Below are 19,262 nucleotides of genomic sequence, written 5' to 3' on the forward strand. Positions count from 1 at the left end.
TTTTTCATGATTAAAACACAGGGTTTTTTTCCCTGCTCTTCCCAAACCCTCATCAACCAGAAGGAACGGCAGGTGGAGCCATTCGAGAGGTCAAACAGCTCTCCATGTTGGAGAACACATATGTATGTTGATTCTACTCCCATTATGTTCTTGATATCAGACATTTTTAGCCCCTGAACACGAACTTTGAAAGATTTGTAGAAAGTTGCTATGGTTTCCCACCTTGATTGATTGCCATCTCTGTGTATACACAGGAAGGGACGATAACTTCACAGGACGGTACTCCTGCGCAATACTTCACAGGACGGTACAGCGTTTTCAGTGATTTCGTGTGGACACACATATTTTTGGAAATAGTGAAGAGTGTATAGAGAAAGCTCTGTTTCCGTGTGGACAAGGCAGACTTTGGTCACTTTATCAGACTGAATATTCACTACAAACTAATTTACAAAACTGGATCATGTTCATGTCTAACTGGTACAACACAGGTAGTGATGGACAGTCTCGCATATGCAAAAACAGAAGATGAGATCCAGACAGAATTAGAGACACAAGGACTCTAACAGGTGGGCGATGCTCTGGTACGTGGGTGTGGCCCGCTGGATTCACAAAGATAAAACGTTGTTGCCACCCCACCCTGTCTCTGGGCATGTGCGGATTCAGGCCTCAGTAGATCTAATCTTCCTCTACACAACACTTGATAGAGAATCTGGGATTACAGCTTTCCTGGAATCACAGCTATGAAGGCAACATGCGTGGGTTTGGGGTTAAAAGGACGTACGCAGGTCAGGAGCATCACGGTGGAAAAGAAAATAAAGGCTGTCATACTGAGCATAAGAGAGGATGTTTTGAGCATTTTTGTATTCCTTCAAATGATAAACATATAAAAATAAACATGCAAAAGCCCTGAACTACAAATGTTAAAGCTCAAATTCTGTCGGTTGCACCAGCAGTAGAAAAGAGAACAATTTTCAGACAAGAAAATGGAGTCTCCAGTGTGCTTTCTGGCAAACTGTTGCAGAAACCTCATGTCATCTATTTAAGAAAAACCTCTTTGCTGCTTCACTACAAAGGTGTGCAACTGGTGATGCAACACTCAAAAGCAGCACTTGTCACAGTTTCCCCAATCACAGCCACAGAAACCCATCATTCAGAGTAGTCAAGAGTGTCTTGATGGCTTCCCACACCAGTCTCTTCCTTGCATGAATACGGTGCCACTGACTCATACACCTGAAGAACAATGAGCTACGTTATATTTAAGAAGCTACTTTTGAAGCTCTGGCCAAAACAGGAAATGAAGTCAGAAAGATGCAGCGGCTCTGTTTGCACTGAATTAATATGTTTACACCTTCACATTGCTCAGAGAGAACGGGGGGGTGTGGGAAAAAAAAATAAGACATCCATTTCCTACGTCCTGGCAGTTGGCAAGGCAACGCTGTAATGAACGCACACACAGGATGCTGTGTGAATTCTAATGAGGCCAGCTGACCAATGACAGAGCCAGGGTACGACACGCTCTCCGTGGCTTTGCCCCGGCCTCATCAAGCATCAGCAGATGGTGGGGGGAAAAAAAAAAAAGAGGAAAACATACAAAGGGCATTATGTCGCACCCACAGCACTGTGTTTTATGTTAAATACCTAAAAATAAAAAAGGGAAGTGAACTGCATTTGCATTGCACTTTTTGATCTGAAAGAGCTCAACAATAACACTCGTCAATGTCAGGGTGCGCCGACGCAAAGCGCTCAGCTGCACGCCGGAAACAAATCCAAGAATCCTGCTCAAGAGCATCTCCGTGATTCTCCAGTGTGACTGGGGAATTTAACCTATGACCCTCTCTTCGCAAGTCCACTTCTCTCGATGTGCATTTAGACTAAACATTCCACATATATAAGAACAATTTAACTTATCGCGGCTCATTCTGCCAGATAATAGCGATAACATGCCGCCAGCCACACAATGCTACAGCTAATCCCTCCTCTGGCAGCCGCCATGAACACAGCTCAACATAATAAAGCCAATTAGTATGGAAACAATGACTGCTATTAAAACACGAGTGCAGAACAGCGCGAGATGAAAGACGAGCGAAAATGCTTGTGCTTTACTGTGCGCTAACCTGACATTCCCAATTTGGCCGCGCGCCTTTTAAAAAACACACACAAAAAGACACATGTCAAATGAGCAAACACGATTAAGTTGATAGCGGCCTGCAAACAGTCGACCAAAGGAACACAGCAGCAATTTAGATGAATTAAATGAGTTAAATGAAGAGTGACAATGGGAAAGAAAGGCTGTAAAAATATAGCAACAAAAGAAAATAGGCCAAGGAGAAGCACAAAGGAACAATTGGAGAGAAGAAGCAGCTAGACTGAAAAAAGCACTGACTACAAAAAAAAAAAAAACGTCTCAAACTGTGAAGCTCTATTCTGACTTTCATGGACATGAATGCTGGAAGGTCAATGATAAACCTGCGTGAGACGATCACAGTTACACGAGGGTGAACTAGAGCACGGCTTCATGATGTAATGTACAGAACTTGTATTATATGACATATTTGGGGGGGGGCTATTGTAACATGGCAACAACAATTTTAGCACAAGCTTGACGCTTTCTGTGGAAATACCAATGAATTGAGAAAAGTAGGTCGGAGAAAAGTTTTCATCGGGAAAAACAAAATTTTCATGTACTTGAAAATTCGGCCACGGTTAAAACACACCATCCCAGACACCCTCTTTGATGTTTTATGGTTTTCCACCACATGAACGAGGCTTCAAACCGTGAACCTTCCTGGATGCATATCTATCAAAGTGAGTCCCGGAAACCCGAGGTTTGAAAGACGTAAAAACACAAATTGGACTTTAAGGTTTGCAAAGTTCACTGAACTACCCACAGTCACCTGCATAAAATTTTACAAATGTAAATTTGAAATAGTGATATGTCAGTAAAATGGGATGGTTGGCCTGAATGGTTGCCATCCAGGGCACAAAAGTTGTGTCGTGTGTTTGATGCGGTGACGCGTGACACCAGCGCGTGCCCAAGGACCTGCCTTTGTGCATGTCGTTAAATTCAACAGCATTAGCAAATGATGATATGAAACCTGTTCAACCAACCGTGAACAAACGGGTTCACACGGTTTGCGTTTGTTAAGACGCCTGGTTGCAGAATAACTGCCTTTCACAATAAAAGTCTCTTACTGCGCAGCAACCACTGCTTTAATGTTTAAACGCTTTTACTGTCACCTAAATGGAAATGTGGCAAACTGTCAAATACGCAGCAGATACACGTCGTAGTTAGCAACTCTGCAAAAGCCAAAAAAAAAAAAAAGAAACAAGATATGCAACAAGATTCTCTCTCGCGCGCATGTGCGTTTTAGGTGCGGCTCCATCCAGAGATGGGTGTGTCTGTTTTCTGTTTCTGTACCCTCCTGTCCTGTGTACCAGCAACATATCCTGCATTTTTCTTTTGTGAATTGTTCTGTAAACTGTGTTGGCAGCATGGCCCAAGCAGAGGGTCACCCCCTTGAGTCTGGTCTGCTTGAGGTTTCTTCCTGAAATCAGAGGGAGTTTTTCCTTACCACTGTCGCCTGTGTGCTTGCTCTGGAGGTTGGAAAGGTTAGGCCTTACTTGTGTGAAGCGCCTTGAGGCAACTTTGTTGTGATCTGGCACTATATAAATGAAAATAAATTGAAACAGAACTGATATGCATAATAGCGGCCCCAGAATAACTGGCAAAATGAGTGTATTAGCCGGCAAATTGGCCATTCAGTGGAAGCTGTGGATAATGGTGGAAAATGCTAGATAAGGTGTTTAATGTAGGATGGCGTTTATAAAGCCATAAATATAGGAACACTGTTGAATGGAGGCCACGCAAGGTCAGCGGAAGAGCAGATATCAGGATATAAGATTACGACTCATCCAACCTGGCCAGATGGAAGCCACTAATACACCCTATTTCCTGTTATAATGTGCTGATATGCTGGCAAATGAGTGGTGAGAGTGTGATGAGATAAATGATAAACAGAAAGGGGGGGGACTTTCCCAACCAAGCAGATTAAACCATCAGAGGGTCACTGATAAGACCCGTTCTTGTTTAGGGGCATGTGCACGTAAACACAATCTGCGAGATTAATTCCTGGAAACTGAAATGAAAACAGGGAAGGAAGCACCTGTAACAAGTCCTTTGTCTCAAGGTCAGCATCATACATTTGGGGTGGATAACTGTGTCCACGTGTTTAAATGATGTGGCCAAGAAACCGGTTGGAGGCAGCAGGTGCCAAGGCGAGAACTGGTGCGCAATGGACCGCAGAGACATTACTGGATGCTTGAAGGACACGGTCGCTCATGCACACACGAATATAAATGCATAAAATTTGTAACGGCTCTCACGGCACAAGACAAGCCCAAAAATAGTGTGCTGCTTGTCTCTTTGAAACAATCTTACGCACATACGCACAAAATCATATGTGGTTTGCCGGCAGGCTTGTACTGTAAATCCTTGATCCTGGCAAAGGCAATGACATTATCATTAGATCTATCGTTTGACTCCACATTCCTCTAATCCGACTGTCACTGCTGCCATACCGCACTGCAGGCCATTCAGGCAAACAATAACTACAGTGACACGCACAAACATGCAAACAGACCCAGGCTGCTGACCTACATGTGACTGGCTACAGCCCAAACTTGCTAACATTCGCCCTCAGGGATGTGCTGGCGATTGTTTACATATACCCCTTGAACACGTTGGGTGACTGGCAAACAAGTCACACCGATGTACTGTAGGTCACAAATACCCCCAAACCACAATTATTGCCCTTCTGTCCCGAGTTACAGCAGCTCCTGAGCGCTTTTGTCACAAAGCCACAAAACTGACAGCGAATACAGGTGCAGTGCATCAGCAACACCCAGAGGGAAAGGCAGTGTACTTTAAAAAAAAAAAAAAAGTAAATTCAGGTCCTTTTTGATTATTATTAAATAATGCACAAAAAATGATAGTTCGTGCTCAGACAAAAGAGGTTCCAGGTGTTCATCAGTATGAGCTTCCTCAGGTTTGGATCTGGGTGCCTCCGTGCAGTGGACGACTCCTGGCTGCGTCAGACAGACGGTTAATTTCTAGAGGTGGGGCTGGATCAGCTGCCTGCCTGGGTGGTTGCCGTTTAGGACCCAGTGTGGTTCCATAGTTATCAAAAATAACCCAGAAACATTTACCAAGTAAGTAAAAACCTGGATCTCCAGGAATTTCCAGAAAACTTGCATCCCTGGTGATGAGCTGGCCACACATGCTGAAAGATCAGGCATGCTGCTTCAGGAATTTGCTAACAAGCAAGCCTTGTTGGTAATTCCAGGTCAGTATGACACTGCCATGCATATGGTTTGGCCTCTTTTGCTCAGCAGAGAATTACTGGGCTTGGGAGGCCATGACCCAGGTCCCATCAGTGGAGGGAGAGCGACAGAGACAGACAGACAGAGAGAGAGAGAGCGACAGAGAGCGACAGAGAGAGAGAGACAGAGAGCGACAGAGAGAGAGAGGAGAGAGAGAGAGAGAGAGAGAGAGAGAGAGGCATGTCCACACACACAAAAACAAGTGAGACATGAAAGGATGGGAGACAGAAGTGAACACGATGAAAGCAAAAAGGAGAGCTGCCCTGGTGGGGATGTAACATTATGGGTCAGTGAAAGAAGTCAGCGCGGTAGCAAGGCCTGGATGTACAGCGCAGGGTGTCTAAAGCGCAAGTAAAACAAAAGCTGGCAGTGCCGTTAAGCACTAATTTCTGCCATTATAAAAATCATGCACTCAGACAGTCGGAAACACAGACTCGGCTTTGTCATGGTAACAGCTCAACGGAGCAGAGCCGGGCTGAATACTGAGGTAGTGAGGTGGCTCCGATGAGCGTGCATCCACCAAAAGGATGGAGTAGGGCAGCATTCCCTCGAGTATCCACGGCCACAGTGAGAGAAATGTCTTTCTCTCTTCCTTCTCAAAACAACCCACCTACCACACTCCTGCCCCGGCCATGCTGAAGTCTGTGCAGCTTGCAGTGAAGTCTAGGAGAAAGTGCATGTGCATGTCTGTAATATAGGAGGTGGCGCTATACAGCACATCCAGGAAATATTCACAGCACTTCACTTTTTCTTCATTTTGTTATATTACAGCTCAATTATCACTCACTCATCTTCAACCGCTTATCCAGGACCGGGTCACGGGGCAACAGCTCGACCAGGGGACCCCAAACTTCTTTTTTTAATCTAATCTTCATCTCTACTCTCACCTATGGTCATGAAGGTTGGGTCATGACCAAAAAACTTGCGGGAACAAACGGCTGATATGGGTTTCCTCAGGTGAGAAGCTCGTCATCTGTGAGGAGCTCAGAATAGAGCTACTTCTCCTTCGTGTTGAAAGGAGGCAGCTGAGGTGGTTCAGGCACCTGGTAAGGATGCCCCCTGGGTGCCTCTCTAGGGAAGTGTTCCAGGCACAGGTAGACCCTTTACTAGGTGGAGAGATTATGTCTCCACACTGGCCTGGGAACAGTGTTGGGGAAAGTAACTTTGGAAAGTTACTTCATTAGTTAGTCTATACAGTTATATTTTACAGTTACTTTACTTCATTAGCAGCTGCGGACACCTTGTCTGAAGCTAAGATTTAGTACTCAGAAAAGTAACTATTAGTTACTTTGCTGATTAGTTACTTTTCTGATTGCTCAATTTTACGAGTAACCAAGTTAGATTACTCGTTACCTTATTAGTTACATTACTTATTAGTTGCAAGTTTTCTGCAGATTCTAATAAAGTAATTGCATAAAGCTGCTAATGAAGTAACTGCATAAAGCACCTGTATAAAGCAACTAAAAAAGTAACTTGTCAAAGTTACTTTCCACAACACTGCCTGGGAACACCTCAGAGGTGGTTAATGTGGCCCGAGAAACGGAAGGGAAGAGTTTGGGTTATGTTACAGCCTTATTCAAAAATGGAGTAAATTAATTTTTTCCCCTCAAAATTCTACTCACAACACCCCATAATGACAACATGAAAGAAGTTTTTATTTTTATTTTTGCAAATTTATTAAAAATAAACTAAGAAATCACATGTACATAAGTATTCAAACCCTTTGTTAATACTTTGTTGATACACTTTTGACAGCTATTACAATTTCAAGTCTTCTTGAATATGATGCCACAAGCTTGGTGCACCCATCTTTGGGCAATTTTGCCCATTCCACTTTGCAACACCTCTCAAGCTCCAACAATCAATCAGATTCAGGTCTGACCTCTGGCCGGGCCACTCAAGGACATTCACAGAGTTGTCCTGAAGCCACTCCTTTGATATATTGGCTGTGTGCTTAGGGTCATCGTCCTGTTGAAAGATGAACCGTCGCCCCAGTCTGAGATCAAGAGCACTCTGGAGCAGGTTTTCATCCAGCATGTCTCTGTACATTGCTGCATTCTTTCCCTCAATCCTGAGTATTCTCCCAGTTCCTGCTGCTGAAAAACATCCCCACAGCATGATGCTGCCACCATGCTTCACTGTAAGGATGATGTCTGGCTTCCTCCCAACATGATGTCTGGCATTCACAACAAAGAGTTCAATCTTTGTTTCATCAGACCATAAAATTTTGTTTCTCATGGTCTGAGAGTTCTTCAGGTGTTTTTTGTCAAACTCCAGATGGGTTGCCATGTGCCTTTTACGAAGGAGTGGTTTCCATCTGACCACTCTACCATACAGGCCTGATTGGTGAATTACTGCAGAGATTGTTGTCCTTTTGGAAGGTTCTCGTCTCTCCACAGAGGAATGCTGCAGCTCTGACAGAGTGACCAACGGGTTCTTGGTCACCTCCTTGACTAAGGTCCTTCTCTCCAAATCACTCAGCTTAGACGGGCGGCCAGCTCTAGGAAGGGTCCTGGTGGATCTGAACTTCTTTCATTTACGAATGATGGAGGCCATTGTGCTCATTGGGACCTTCAAAGCAGCAGAAATGTTTGTTCCCTTCCCCAGACTTGTGCCTTGAGACAATCCTGTCTCAGAGGTCTACAGATAATTTCTTTGACATCATGCTTGGTTTGTGCTCTAACATGCACTGTCAACTGTGCGACCTTAGATATGTGCAGGTATGTGCTTTTCCAAATCGTGTCCAATCAACTGAATTTACCCCAAATGGACTCCAATTAAACTGTAGAAACATCTCAAGGATGATCAATAGAAACAGGATGCACCTGAGCTCAATTTTGAGCATTGTGGCATGGCTGTGAATACTTATGTACATGTGATTTGTTGGTTTGTTTTTTTGTATATAAACTTGCAAAAATCTCAAAAACATTTTCACATTGTCATTATGGGGTACTGTGTGAAGAATTTTGAGGAAAAAAATGAACTTCATCCATTTTGGATTAAGGCTGTAACAAACAAACGTGGAAAAAAGTGAAGCGCTGTGAATACTTTCTGGATGCACTATAGTCTGGAACCGGTGGGAATAACATACTGCGCTACAGGCACTGTGACCTTTTCTAGTTGGCATGCTTTCTCTCCTCCCTGTCTCTTTCACACACTTACTCTTTTGCTGAAACACATACACACACGCACACCTAGCAGCAGCGTCACGACCAGAGTTACCAGCCATCAATTACCCACACTCGTTCCCAGTTTAATAGACATAGGGCTTGTACAAATTATTGGAGATAGAGGGTTGATGGGACAGTCGTCTGTTTGCTTTGCCTCTACTCCTTTGGCAGGAAGGTAAAGCATGTCCTGTTTTCTCCTGCTCACCTTCCGTAACTTGACCTTTATTGCCACTTGCTACCTGAGGCAGCGGTTTGTTTTCAAATTGAGGATTAATACCTGCCTCTTTAGACTGTACCAGCTACATGCAAAAGAACAAATGCTGGGGGTGAGAGGAAGAGGAGGAAAAATACAACAGCTGTAAGCGGTGATGAAAATTAACCATATGCTGGTTTGTCTTTCAATACCACCGTGAAGCAACAATGCAGACAAACTAATAACATCAAGCAAAGAATGAGAAAAAGAAGTCATCTTAATTAGTTCAACTGCTGTCTTCTCTCAATATCTTCACCTGATTCTCTCAATTTCTTCATTTGATTGTCTAAAGCTGGTGCTTTAGACAAAGACAATCAAATGAAGAAATTAATTTCCCCAATAAATTAGAACAAGCCAGCTTCCTTTCAAACACACATTTTATGGAAAAACAAGAACCTTCTCCAGGCTTTAGCTACTGTGCTGCGGCAGATGGTGCTGCCTGTGCTCACCTTTTCTTCACCACTGGGGGCAGCACCACATATAGTAGAAGAAAGCGCTGCATGGAAGCAGCCAGCTGGTTGTTACCGGAGCGTAGGTTTGCCCATCTCAACCGGTATGACGATATTAAAGCTGTACAGCCTTTAATATTTTTAAGATTTTAAGTCATAAAAAGAATTTTCTTTGGCACCACTAAAATTTTATTTATTACCCTTTAAACAGGGGACTGACATGACATTGCCAATATGATCGACATCTGCATTGTCTAGAAAAAAATTAATAAATAGTTTTAAAAATTTCAGAGGAACTTGAACTACCTACGGTAGTGACCCATAACGGATATGACGACAACGTCATAGATCACGTGGGGCCTCCCCTGGCTTACGCGAGGGATGTTGGGAAGCACGACGACAGCCAATCAGAGTAGAGAGACACAGTGAAGTCATTGGCTGGCTGTTCAAGCAAAATAAACCAACAGGTCGGCAAACACTCCAAAAGGGCTTATTTCTGTATAAACCTAATACAAACATACAAACATTAGTCACAAATAAACACTTAAATCTAAAAATGCATTTTTTTAAAACCAGATAATGCCTGTGAAGGGATTTAAATGACATCTTACAGATGTTAGTTTGCACGTCAAGTGTACGTGTATCACGCAAGGTCAAAGGTAACTTCAGGTAATTTTAAAACCTCATGCGTGAGCACACGCACATCCTCCTGCAGACAGCGTTAAAAAGGAAAATAAAATACACATCATGGAATTCCCCCCTCCCCATATGTTTATGTTCTCTTCAATAAATCAAGCTGTCATTTTGCAACTCGTTTCAAAAATAAAACAATGTTCTAATGCTTGGATTTCAGTGGAAACTAAATTTTGCCAGTTTTGCGAAATTTCAAAGGATGTACAGCTTTAAAATGTGAACCAAGTGGAATATTCAATTGGGAACATTTATCTGTGATGCCCCTACGGCTATCTGACTTGGATTTTGTTTTACTTTGCACGCAATGTAAAATTTTCCTGTGACCAGTCTCTCGAAAACATCGCACCAACTTTGAACTTTTATAAGAGTTTGAAGATGTGGAAGTAACAGTAAAACAAATTCCTAATGTTAAAAATCAAGCCATTGACTAGATCATAGCACATTTTGATCGATTTTGGTGTCTACATATCGATGTAGTCACAAGTATTACAAATTGATATTCGGTTTGTTTCTTTTAATTGTTACACTCATAGGAATTTGTGTATGAATAATTACACCTAACAGTTGAGATGTCTTAGGGACAAGCACAATAATACAGAAGAAAAATCGATGCAAATACAATATAAATGCAAACTTGCTGCAGGGAGGATACAGCCACCGACCGTGTTAGTATTGTGAAGGTAATGCTGAGAAATGATGTCTTCTCAAAAGCTCCTTGCGCTTTGTGTTGCCGTTTATGTCATTCACCCATAACACACCTGCTGTAGTCTCATACAATCATCAATATCAGAGCAACCACTTGAATTATCAACACAGTTGAAGTCCTGAGTGTGAAAATGAGGTGGTATTCCGCTGAGGCAGAAAACGCCACCTCGTCCCCAACGTTCCGTCTAATATGCAGTCGATAGACAATCAATCGTGCATAAATTCACAACGAGACCTTAAGAGCCGTAATGAATTCTGCTTTCCTGAAACAAATTCAGCTCCATCATCGTAACAGTCAATTACATTCAGGCGCACGTCAACGGCATTAATGCACTTAATCAACTCTATGGCATCATAAATAAGAGAACACACACCCTGATGTCGTTTGCATTGCTGTAGGTGATTTTAATCACTTGAAACCTTAAAATGGTAATGCCCCAGGTTGATCGGCATGTCAACTTCATGAACGTGAAGCCAAATACAGCATCGACTATATTAAGATGAAGGATCTGGAAGAGGCTCGTTTTGAAATGTGGTTCGGAATGTCAACAAAGTTATTGATGAGTTCAGTGGTTCCTCTTTGTATTTTGAGCCCAATTGCAACACTTTGTCGAACTTGTTAAGAGATTGAATTGGAATCCATGTCTCGGAATCCTTGGCCTTTTAGATTGGAAGATGCCCAGATAGATTTTCTGGACAGAGATGTTTAACAATATGGTCATATCTACAGGGGAATGAAGATCAAAATCTTTTGGGTTCTGAGTCTTCCAGTCTAAACCCTAGATAACAACTGGATGTCTTTGGTACTAGGTCTCTTCTGAGGATTTTTCGATAGCGTTGGAATGTCAAGTGAACGGTTAATTAAAGAGACTCAGATGAGGAATATGACATGAACAGTGAGTCTCCCAGCAACTGGAAATTGCCAAAGGGGCACCAACATATCACTTGGCAACAGAAGGTAATCAGCTACTTTCGGGAGCAGAGGATTGACCTCAGGATAGCACCATATTGTAGATACGGTGACGCACGACAGCAGTGCATGCTCCATTGCCTGACAAGGCATAACGCGCCTTTGAAAGAGTTGAGGTGGGCTGGAATAGTTCAATGTAGGGCAACTTTAAAGTCAAGAACACTAAGCCTTCCAAAGTTACACAAAATGTAACTGCTGCATACCTCCTGTTGATTGACAACTTACATTTCAGACCCTGCCTCAGTAATGTTGACATCATCAACAGTTTGCAGCCAGGTAGCATCACAGCAATAAGAAAAGTCTGAAGCTTAAGTTTTCAGGACACGGTCGGCCCACAAGCTATTCAGACATGACCCCGACTGCCAATCTGATCCATTTGCTGTTGTCTCTGTGTTTAATTGACACATGCTACGGAACAAATAATACGTTTTACGTCGGCCGCACTTTTTCACCGAGCCTGTGCACTCTTTTGTTGCTTTGAGTTAAATAAGTGTAGAGAGCTTCTGGGTAAGCATTACGTTGATTTCAACACTTGTGTGTTTTAAGCATATGGCAATAAATTTGAACTCGAGTGATGCAGTGATGAATGAAGAGTGAAGCAAAGATAGGGAGAAGGAGTGTGAGGATGGGGGGTGGGGGGGTGGGGGGGGGGTTTAGTTAATGCACAAAACACACCATCAAACCAAAGCACTGCTCCAGGCAGGATGCGTCAGCAGTCCATTCATGTTCCTCTTTCCAAGTAAAGGACAAAACGGGAGGGAGAGAAAGAGAGCGAGAGAGAGAAACAGTGTCCCATCTGCCTATCTTTGTTATATTGCCAAAGCAATGGTGGAAAGCGTTGCCAGGCTTTGGAGTGGCAGGATCATTGCTGGGGAGGAGGGGGTTAAAAGCCGTTTGCGGTGGGGATGAAACTGTCCATCGATGCCTTCTGCTTGGACAGCATGTCCATTCCCCTAAGCCAGACAAAGCCCCAGAAAGACACGGAACAAGAGACCGTAAGCTATAAAAGAAAAAAGAAAGAAAAAAAAGTGGAAGACATCAGGAGCAAACTGGTTTCTGAAGAGGTAGATCTCTAAAAAGGTCTGAGTGCTTTGAGCTCACCCAACTACCTCAGGACACTGCAGAGAGAACAAGAGGAGGAGGAGGAAGAGAGAGAGAGCGAGAGAGAGAGCGAGAGAGAGAGCGCGAGAGCAAGCGATGCAATCCGGCGCACACTCTTTCACTGCTACAACGGATCCTTTCCACATCGACGCTACTGTTAGCGTCACGCCTGTGAGCCGCGCGCTTGCCCATCACTTGCCTACCCCACCTCGCTTCTCTCCGCAGTTGGAACCTGCGTTAGCAAGGGGGTGCTGATTGCCACGAGGAGAAGGGGGGCGGAAAAAAAAAACTGAAAAGCAAGAAAACAGAAACAAGCTGAAGAGGAAGGAGAAACTGCGCACCACCCCTCCTACTACCACCTCCTCGATCTTCAAGCCAGCTTCGACCCCCCCCCCCACACACACACACACTCCTCCCAGCACCCCCTTCTGCACCCCCCCCGCTCCCCGTGACAAGCAGGCTGCTACTCTGAAGAAATTGACGGATTATTGGTAAGTGCGCGGGAGGCAGGCTGCAGCTGGCTGCTGCGTGCGTGTGTGCTTCACAGGGATGGCATGTGCGTGTTCGCGAATTGCTGCGGTTGCCGCCGCAGCAGCTGCCAAAGCTGGAGCACGCGACGAGTTAAGAGGAGGAAGGCGCTAATGAAGGTGTTGTGCATCGCCTAGACTTTGAGCCCTCACGAGCACTCTGGAAAGGAAGAAGACGGAGGGGAAAAAGAAAAACCAAGTGGACGACGCCACACTAACAAGTGGGAGCAAGAGCAGCAGGGAGGAAAGGGCGAAAAGGCTTTTCAGACTGACCAACTGACCAACGGCTATAAAGTGATCAAAGGAATACACAGAGGAGGAGGGGGAGCTTCTCTTTTTGCCACCCCACTGGCTTGTCAACCTTTCCATCATAATTACAGCAAAGAAAAGGCAAAGAGAACACTGGAAAGGACTGTGGAATTTTCATTCAACCTTCACTACCACCCCCCTCCCACCTCCGCTCTTTTTTTGTCCTTTCTGCCTTTGGTTTTGGCAAACACAAATTACAGTGCGCGCTTTGTGCGGTTGTCTGTGTCATGGAGACTTGGGTAAGGTATCTAGAGGAAGAATCAACTGTCGGGTTCCAAGGACATGCACCAGAAGAGTAGCAGATAGCGAGAGGCAAGTGCGGAAGCACTGCTGCTTTGGGAGCCTGACTGGATTCATATTTACAATCTTTTGCCCCCCCCCCCCCATTTTATAATCAACAAGGAAAGGGAGGGGGCGGAAAAAACACTCACAAAGGGCCTTCTACCTTTCTGTTTGGATGTATGGATTTACAAAAGGGATGATTTTTGTTAAGCTCTTTGGCATTTGATAACCATTTTGAAAAGCCAAATATAAAGAGGCGCGCTTTGCTGCTTTTGGAATATATATATATATATATAGATATATATATATATCTATATATATACACACCTGTTCTGAAACCCACAGCTCTGATTGCAAAAAGGAGGAAAGCTATATTATCTCAGTTCAAGGACCTGTAATAATAACTTGAGGTAGGTGTTGAGTGTTTCAACCCCTCTTTGCATTAATTTGTAACACCCTACCCTCCCTTCTGTTTATTAACAGGGTGTCGGGTTGCATAATTTATGACAATGTCCTCATACATACGTTTCAGTAACATCAGCCTTTTCCATCCAGCCTGCTTCTACCCCTGAGCACAGTTCATGGAAACAAAAAAAACACTGCTTAACTGAGGATAGATAAAATCCTCTTGGCCCGTAGTTTGTACCCAATTTATCCTTTGTCCTCTTCAGGTCCTTTAACCTCTGGTTTGACTAGCACTACTATCAACCCACTACCTACTTTCTCTGTCCCCAAAGAACCCAACACCATCCCCAAACATCCCCCATCCTCCCCCAGATGATGCTGAATTATGAACGTGCCACATCATGAGTCTCCTGGGGCGGGTAGCTGTGCATCGTGCCAGGAAAGCCGCCCTGCTCTGTGTAGTCTTCCTGATGGTGCGAGTGTGGAGCAGCGCCTCCTTGGCCTTGGCGGGGGCGGCAATGTCTCAAGGACCCCAGGGCTGTCCACCACAGTGCTCTTGCAGTAATCAGCAGGGGAAGGTGGTGTGCACCCGGCGTGGCCTCACCCGTGTGCCCCCTGGCATTCCTGCCAATACGCGACACCTCAATCTAATGGAAAACGCCATTGAGGCAGTGCAGGCTGACTCATTCCGCCACCTGCACCACCTTGAGGTGCTCCAGCTCGGGCGAAATGCCATACGACAGATTGAGGTGGGCGCATTTAATGGACTCACCAGTCTCAACACACTGGAGCTATTTGACAACAGGCTGACAGTTGTGCCCAGCGGGGCATTTGAGTACCTGTCTAAACTAAGAGAACTATGGCTGAGGAACAACCCCATTGAGAGCATTCCTTCCTACGCCTTCAACCGAGTGCCCTCCCTCATGCGACTGGACCTTGGAGAGTTAAAGAAACTGGAGTACATCTCAGAAGGAGCTTTTGAGGGCCTACAAAACCTCAAGTACCTCAACCTTGGCATGTGCAACATAAGGGGTGACTTGCCAAATCTGAGTCCACTCAAGGGTCTGGAGGATCTGGAGATCTCAGAAAATCACTTTCCAGTCATAAAACCAGGCTCCTTTAAAGGAATGCGCTCACTTAAGAAACTATGGATAATGAACTCGCAGATCACAGTGATAGAACGCGATGCCTTTGATGAACTATCGTCATTAGTGGAACTTAATCTCGCCCATAACAATCTGAGCGCTGTGCCACACAATTTGTTCTCTCCGCTCAGGTACCTGGTGGAGCTCCATCTCCACCATAATCCTTGGAACTGTGGCTGTGAGGCTGTATGGTTAGCAAGTTGGCTAAGGGACTACATCCCCACTAATTCAACATGCTGTGGACGCTGCCATTCACCTGCCAGTATGAGAGGTCGACAGCTGGTTGAGGTGGAACGAGGTGAGGGAGCTGCAGTCCAATGTTCTGCCCCCTTCATTGCTGATGCTCCAAGAGACTTCAACATTTCAGCTGAGCGAGTGGCCGAGCTTCGTTGTCATACAGCTCCAATGTCTTCAGTGCGCTGGCTCCTACCCAATGGAACTATCCTGACACATGCCTCCAGTCACCCAAGAATATCGGTCCTTAATGATGGTACTCTTAATTTCTCCAATGTCCTTGCAGCTGATACAGGCACTTACACATGCATGGTGTCTAATGCTGCTGGGAACTCCAACGCCTCAGCCTACCTCAATGTGAGTGCAGCTGAACTCAATACATCAAATTTGAGCTACTTCACCACAGTGACAGTGGAGGTTTTGGGGCCAACTACAGAGATGCCCAAACTGAAAACAACCACAACTACAGCTGCTGCTGGGACTGGGCTCGCAGGAGGAGGGCTTGGCCTTGGGACAACTACCACCACTGCATCTCCCTCAGTCTTTCAGCCAGTCTTCATCTCGACACCAACAGTCTTGCTGCAAAGTACAGATAGCCCACCGGGTGTATCCAGACCATCTATGGTACCAGGAGTCCAAGGTGCCACTGGTAAACCAGGTAAATCTGGCCCTAGCCTGGATGAAGTGATGAAGACCACCAAGATCATAATTGGCTGCTTTGTGGCAGTGACACTGTTGGCTGCTATCATGCTTATTGCCTTCTACAAATTGAGAAAGCGCCACCAGCAAAGAAGTACAGTGGCAGCTGCCCGCACTGTGGAGATCATCCAGGTGGATGAGGAGGACCTTCCGCCCCCAGCATCTGCAGCTCAACAGACGGCTCTCACATTGCCTGAAATCCGGGAACATAACAGTATTCACAAGCTAGACTTTATCAGCCATAAGACTGACTACAGCTTTCACAAACCCAAGGCAGAATACAAACCCCAGCCTGATTTCACGCTTCATAAACCGAAGGCCGAGTACACCACATATAAGCCAAATATGGACTTCAGTGGCCACAAATCCATTCCAGATTACATCAGTCACAAGTCCACACCAGATTTTAGCCTTCACAGACCAAAGCCCGACTACAGCCCATTTAGACAGAACTATACAATACACAAATCTAAAGGAGAATACAGCCCATACAAATCAGACTTCGGTACTCACCCAAAAACTAAAACAGAATACAGTCCTTTCAAAACAGATTACAGCACACATCCCAGACAGAAGAGTGACTTTAGCCCATTCAAACGAGACTACAGCACCCAACCAAAGTCTAAACATGACTACAGCCCATTAAAATCAGACTATAATACACAGCATAAAACTAAACCTGAATATAGTCCCTTCAAGACCAACTTTAGCACTCAGCCAAGACCTAAAGCTGACTACAGTCCATTTAAGCATGACTACAGCACTCAGCCCAAACTCAAAACAGACTTCAGTGCCGACAGATCTAAGACCCCCAAGGACCCTTATGCCCCAGATTACAGCGCCTTCAAGACTGACTTCAGTCCCCACACTCAAAGATCCAAAATGGATTTCAGCCCCCAAAAAGTGGACTACAGTCCCCATAAGGCAGACTACAGCACTATGAAACCCAAATACAACACCTATAAACCCAGTGGTCATGGGGCTAAGTGGACAGACAACAATGTTGGGAACTCTTTGCCTCGAACCATGCCCAGCACCATCACAGCAATGGCTGAACCCTATGTCATAAAAACTCACACCAAGGAGAAGGTACAGGAGACTCAGATTTAAAAGGAGACCCCCCCCCCCCCCCAAAAAGGCCATCCTTCCCCAACATCCCTCTCACTTGACCCATTATCTCTACGAACCCTTTCTTCATAAAATCATGCAATAGAATGCACAATGAAAAAAGGAGAGGATCTACTTTTTTGTATAGACTGCAAACTTAAAAAGGGGACTGATTATTTCTTGTTGTACATGCTTATAAATAAATATATATATATATGGACAAATGAAAACTACCATGGGCTGGTGATAGAGAAACATATTAAAAAAAAAGAGAGAAAGAAATTCAGACTATTTTCTAACTTGTAACTTCTATTTAAAACAATGAGTTGTTTAAGATGCTGTGTTGGCTTTGACAAAGAAGAGAAGTGTTTAAAAAAAAAAAAAACAGGGGGCATTCTGTGTGATTTTTACACCATGCGACAGAGAATGCAGTGACAGGAAAAAAAAAATATTTATACAGAGAAGACTTTCTTTAACATAAACTGGGGGGAAAACAAAAAAAAAAAGAACAAAAAAAAAAGGTCAGTGTTGATCTTTACAGGTTTATCTTGTAAAAGCACCAAGAATTTGTACTGTGCCAAATGTTACAAATGCAATAAAAAGGATTTTTGGAAGAAAAAAAAAGAATGTAATAGAGAGAGATGTTTTCCCCTTTTCTCCTAGCGTACCACTGTAACGATCAGCCAAACGCTTTAGACACTGCAGCAAGACGCTGCAGCTATATTTTAACCCACTGTGTGCTGAGCAGCTCAGGAAGGATGAATCACAGTGCAGAACTCTGTGCTGCTTTTGTTGTTTTGGGTTGTTTTTTTTATTTTTTTATTTAAAAGCTCTCGCAACTTGCCGTGATTTTTATACAGATATATATATCTTACAGCTAAGATGCATGAGATAGTTCAGGGCTCATAGTGGAATATTAGTGAGTCACGGCACTGCAAAGGTGTGGCTGATCCAAAGTCTGGCTTTCACGTGCAAGTTCTAAAGTTCCATGGATGTTAAATGGCTTTTAGAAATGGTGTAGTAGACATGGAGGTGCAACGTTCCACGTGTTCCATTTCCTGCTTCATATACAGAATACAGTTTCAGGTTTTGGGGGGGAAGGTGGGAGAAGAATCTTTTTTCACCTTTTATTGCACCGCCAGCTGTTTTGCTTTCATCCAGCAGTGTGGGAGCTTTTTTATGGTGACAAATGCATTTGGGCTTCGGCATGAACTGTGCATTTTTCATCTCTGATAAAAATCACCCCCTCAGTCACAGAACAGCCTCGCAGGTTTCTGCCCTAAAAAAAGAAAAGAACGAACAAGAAGGGAGCGTATAATGACGTCGGTGGGAATGTTGAGGAAAAGGTGAGCAGGCCTGTTGAAGACTGGGTTATGTGAGGGACAGCTGCTCATTTATTTAAATGAAAGCAGGAAGAGGGAGATGGTGTGAAAAACCCTGAGAGCACACTGCAGTAAAGGACGCGTTTGTTGAGAACAAGGCTATGTGGGTGAGAGGATACTACGTACAAAATCACAACACGGGACTAAACTGAAAGCTGAGTGATTCATCGCCGGCGCAGCCCTACACAAATAAGCTCTTTGTATTAACGCGTGTAAAGCCAGAGAACGCTAAAATAAACCCCACGAGCACAGATCAGTTCTTCTAAAGATGTATAACTGCAGCAGGGGCCGGAAAAGATTTGGCCTCGTGGTCTAGTTTAACGAGTGCACGTGTTTCGGTTGTGCAGAAGCAGTTTGTGACACGAGCCAGTGGTTTGGACACGATGGGAGCAGAAGACGGCACTCTTCATTCTGTCTGTGCAACTTATTGCTACTTTTTTCTTATCATCCAT

At 44.3% G+C, this 19,262-nt stretch overlaps 2 protein-coding genes and 1 long non-coding RNA gene across 3 annotated transcripts in view; 2 read left to right on the top strand and 1 right to left on the bottom strand.

Annotated features, from left to right (window-relative positions):
• The window catches only part of snd1 (staphylococcal nuclease and tudor domain containing 1), a 311,160-nt gene that overhangs the window by 129,389 nt on the left and 162,509 nt on the right, over positions 1-19,262 (bottom strand). The window lies entirely within an intron of this gene.
• On the top strand, positions 8,865-14,031 carry LOC117503718. Its single transcript, XR_004558644.1, has 3 exons — positions 8,865-8,907; positions 12,640-12,647; positions 13,018-14,031. It is a non-coding gene; the product is annotated as an uncharacterized LOC117503718 (long non-coding RNA).
• LOC117503715 (leucine-rich repeat-containing protein 4-like) lies at positions 14,179-18,052 on the top strand. The gene is made up of 2 exons (XM_034162932.1): positions 14,179-17,181; positions 17,212-18,052. The coding sequence occupies exons 1-2, from the start codon at positions 14,645-14,647 to the stop codon at positions 17,429-17,431; spliced, it is 2,757 nt and encodes a 918-aa protein (XP_034018823.1). The 5' UTR covers positions 14,179-14,644; the 3' UTR covers positions 17,432-18,052.

The sequence above is a fragment of the Thalassophryne amazonica genome, chromosome 22, assembly GCF_902500255.1.
Source record: "Thalassophryne amazonica chromosome 22, fThaAma1.1, whole genome shotgun sequence".
NCBI classification, from domain to species: domain Eukaryota; kingdom Metazoa; phylum Chordata; class Actinopteri; order Batrachoidiformes; family Batrachoididae; genus Thalassophryne; species Thalassophryne amazonica.

What these genes read in the sequence shown, in the direction of transcription:
- LOC117503715 (XM_034162932.1), top strand. Translation starts at nt 14,645, where the DNA reads ATGAGTCTCCTGGGGCGGGTAGCTGTGCATCGTGCCAGGAAAGCCGCC. An exon ending in GCCTTCAAGACTGACTTCAG is followed by an intron (nt 17,182 to 17,211) that starts TCCCCACACTCA and finishes CAAAATGGATTT; the next exon opens with CAGCCCCCAAAAAGTGGACT.